This window comes from Micropterus dolomieu, linkage group LG17 (assembly GCF_021292245.1).
Source record: "Micropterus dolomieu isolate WLL.071019.BEF.003 ecotype Adirondacks linkage group LG17, ASM2129224v1, whole genome shotgun sequence".
NCBI classification, from domain to species: domain Eukaryota; kingdom Metazoa; phylum Chordata; class Actinopteri; order Centrarchiformes; family Centrarchidae; genus Micropterus; species Micropterus dolomieu.
In genome coordinates, this window is record NC_060166.1 from 3,864,227 (window position 1) to 3,868,122 (window position 3,896).

A 3,896-nucleotide genomic window follows, 5' to 3' on the forward strand; every position below is an offset into this window, starting at 1 on the left:
CTTCCTCCAGACTCTGGGACCTTGATTTCCAAAGGAAATGCAAATTTTACTTTCATCAGAGAACATAACTTTGGACCACTCAGCAGCAGTCCAGTCCTTTTTGTCTTTAGCCCAGGCGAGACGCTTCTGACGCTGTCTTGTTCAAGAGTGGCTTGACACAAGGAATGCGACAGCTGAAACCCATGTCTTGCATACGTCTGTGCGTGGTGGTTCTTGAAGCACTGACTTCAGCTGCAGTCCACTCTTTGTGAATCTCCCCCACATTTTTGAATGGGTTTTGTTTCACAATCCTCTCCAGGGTGCGGTTATCCCTATTGCTTGTACACTTTTTTTCTACCACATCTTTTCCTTCCCTTCGCCTCTCTATTAATGTGCTTGGACACAGAGCTCTGTGAACAGCCAGCCTCTTTAGCAATGACCTTTTGTGTCTTGCCCTCCTTGTGCAAGGTGTCAGTGGTCGTCTTTTAGACACCTGTCAAGTCAGCAGTCTTCCCCATGATTGTGTAGCCTACAGAACTAGACTGAGAGACCATTTAAAGGCCTTTACAGGTGTTTTGAATTAATTAGCTGATTAGAGTGTGGCACCAGGTGTCTTCAATATTGAACCTTTTCACAATATTCTAATTTTCTGAGATACTGATTTTGGGGTTTTCATTATTTGTCAGTTATAATCATCAAAAATAAAAGGAATGAACACTTGAAATATATCAGTCTGTGTGGAATGAATGTACATTATACAAGTTTCACTTTTTGAATGGAATTACTGAAATCAACTTTTTGATGATATTCTAATTATATGACGTGTGTGTGTGTAGTATCCATGAGCTACATTTGGTGCCACTGTGGAGGAAAACTGTCAAGAATTGATTGCTAAACATGGATATCCTGCCTTATCAAACACTGATAGGGAATGACTTTTAGTGTGGGTTTACAGGCTCGATCAATTACTTAGGCCACTTATTGGGCTATCTATCACCTGTCTATCAGAGGGTAAGCTGGGCTCAGCTCTCTGAGTGGGGAGAATGTTCTTCTGCTGTGCTGCTTGGCTGTCAGTTTGGTGATTAGCTTGCACCTCTAAGACCTGGCCAGTTTTGAGAATGCTCCTTATTTTCTTTGTGGCCCCATGGCAAAAACTAAGCTAAGAGCTCTGGGAGGTTAGAGGGCGGTTTTCGCCCTCAATTGTCTTTAAGTTTGATGTCATGAGAGATTGTTGTTGCCCACTGGGCTGCCCCCTGCGGGCACTATTATTTCATTCATATATTTTTATAAATTAAAACATATGAATGAGATGGCTCCTTTGATGTATTAGGAGGTTAAATTACCATATTAGTGTTTTAGCTACTTCCTTACTATTTATGCATTCTTAACATTTTTGCTGTTGTATGTTTGACTTCATGCAGCTTATTAACCTAATCTAGCATAAATACTGCAAGGTAGTAGTAGGTCATAGTAATACAAACAGCTGTGACGACTTTAAATGATCTCTAATCAAACCATGTGAATTGACATTATAATCAATAACCTGTCCTGTCTTTACAACAGATGAGCTCTCAGAGCAGTCTATCCCAGCCTTCATCATCCTCCTCCTCCTCAGTTTCTTCAATAAGCCAATGGACAGCCCAGACTGGTTCTCAGTCTGGAGCTGCAGGGACCACTGGAGATCCAGGTTTGACAACGGGAGTTGTAGAGCAAGACAAGAAACTGAAGCAGTATCTGGAAGACGAGCGCATCGCCTTGTTCCTGCAGAATGAGGAGTTTATGAGAGAGCTGCAACGCAACCGCGAGTTCCTCATCGCCTTAGAGAGAGGTATGACTGTATATTAGACTAATTTTACATATAGAAATTCTGCTCATAATGTTAGCATGAGGTCGGTGTCAATAGCTGTAATGTTTTTGGTGGTATGGTATTGTACACAGGAAATAATGCATATAATGTAAAATCATTCACATTTGAGGTTGTGAGATACTTTACACTTTCACTGTGGAGTTCTTGACAACCTAGTAGAACTATGGTAGGGCTTGTTTTTGCCAATCAGCACCTTTTTTTTACCATATCCTTCACTCGTGGAAAACAGCACTAACTTCAAGAGGACCATCTCATTACAAACCAGTATAAGCTTCAAAACTAAAGCGCAAGGATGAATCGATACCAACTTCAAACTTGGAACCTGTAAGTTTGGCATTTTTATGTTGCTTTACTGTTTATTTTGCATGTCAGCTTGTTAAACTTGGCTCTAGCACCCTCCAAGGCTAATGTGGCTAGCAGCTATACACACTCTGGAGCAATGTTGGACTTTTCAATATTAAGGGACAGTAAAGAGAAATTGTGTGGACTTTGAGCCTCATTTGAAGCCAGTTAAATAAGAAGAGTAATATGTTGTATATTGCTTTTTGTGGAACATCGTACTGCAGTGCTAATGTGGGCTATGCTGGCTATTTTGAAAGCCCCTTCTGCTCTGTTACGAACGCTGGTATGTGCGTCTGTTGCTGCCGTATGTAAATGTACCTGATGGACCCGTGGTACATGTGGAAAAACGAATGGTCAGTTGCTTAGCAATGTGTAACTTTAATTAGCACCAAGCCGCTAACTTGCTCATACCTGAAAGCTGCAGCAGCACTCTGGGCCATGAACATCAAGGTTAATGACATCCCATTCTTAATCCGTAGGGTTTAATATAGAGTTGGCCCACCCTCTGCAGCTATAACAGCTTCAGCTCTTCTGGGAATGCTGTCTACAAGGTTTAGGAGTGTGTTCATGGGAATTTTTAACCATTCTTTGAGAAGCGCATTTGTGAGGTCAGGCACAGATGTTGAACGAGAAGGCCTGGCTCGCTCTAATTCATCCCAAAGGTGTTCTATCAGGTTAGGGTCAGGACTCTGTGCAGGCCAGTCAAGTTCCTCCACACCAAACTCACTGATCCGTATCTTTATGGGCCTTGCTTTGTGCACTGGTGCGCAGTCATGGTGGAACAGGAAGGGGCCATCCCCAAACTGTTTCCACAAAGTTGGGAGCATGAAATTGTCCAAAAATGTCTTGGTATGCTGAAGCAGTAACGGTTCCTTTCACTAGAACTAAGGGGCCAAGCCCAACCCCTGAAAGACAACCCCACACCATAATCCCCCCCTCCACCAAACTTTACACTTGGCACAATACAGTCAGGCAAGTACCGTTCTCCTTCAACTGCCAAACCCAGACTCATCCACCGGATTCCCAGACAGAGAAACATGATTTGTCACTCCTGAGAACACGTCTCCGCTGCTCTAGTGTCCAGTGGCGGCGTGATTTACAACACTGCATCCGAAGCTTTGCATTGCACTTGGTGGCCTACCACTTGGTGGCTGAGTTTTTGTTGTTCCCAATCACTTCCACTTTGTTACAGTGAGGAAAATAAGTATTTGAACACCCTGCTATTTTGCAAGTTCTCCCACTTAGAAATCATGGAGGGGTCTGAAATTGTCATCGTAGGTGCATGTCCACTGTGAGAGACATAATCTAAAAAAAAAATCCAGAAATCACAATGTATGATTTTTTTAACTATTTATTTGTATGATACAGCTGCAAATAAGTATTTGAACACCTGAGAAAATCACTGTTAATATTTGGTACAGTAGCCTTTGTTTGCAATTACAGAGGTCAAACGTTTCCTGTAGTTTTTCACCAGGTTTGCACACACTGCAGGAGGGATTTTGGCCCACTCCTCCACACAGATCTTCTCTAGATCAGTCAGGTTTCTGGGCTGTCGCTGAGAAACACGGAGTTTGAGCTCCCTCCAAAGATTCTCTATTGGGTTTAGGTCTGGAGACTGGCTAGGCCACGCCAGAACCTTGATATGCTTCTTACAGAGCCACTCCTTGGTTATCCTGGCTGTGTGCTTCGGGTCATTGTCATGTTGGAA

The 3,896-nt window shown here is 42.8% G+C and overlaps 1 protein-coding gene across 5 annotated transcripts in view; it reads left to right on the plus strand.

The window, feature by feature from the left end:
- cuedc1b (CUE domain containing 1b) overlaps window positions 1–3,896 on the plus strand; it is a 54,630-nt gene that overhangs the window by 16,998 nt on the left and 33,736 nt on the right. For all 5 annotated transcript variants that reach the window (XM_046074379.1, XM_046074380.1, XM_046074381.1 and 2 more), the window contains one exon: window positions 1,543–1,807. In XM_046074379.1, coding sequence (XP_045930335.1) covers window positions 1,543–1,807 — 265 coding nt within the window. The remainder of the gene's footprint in view (window positions 1–1,542; window positions 1,808–3,896) is intronic.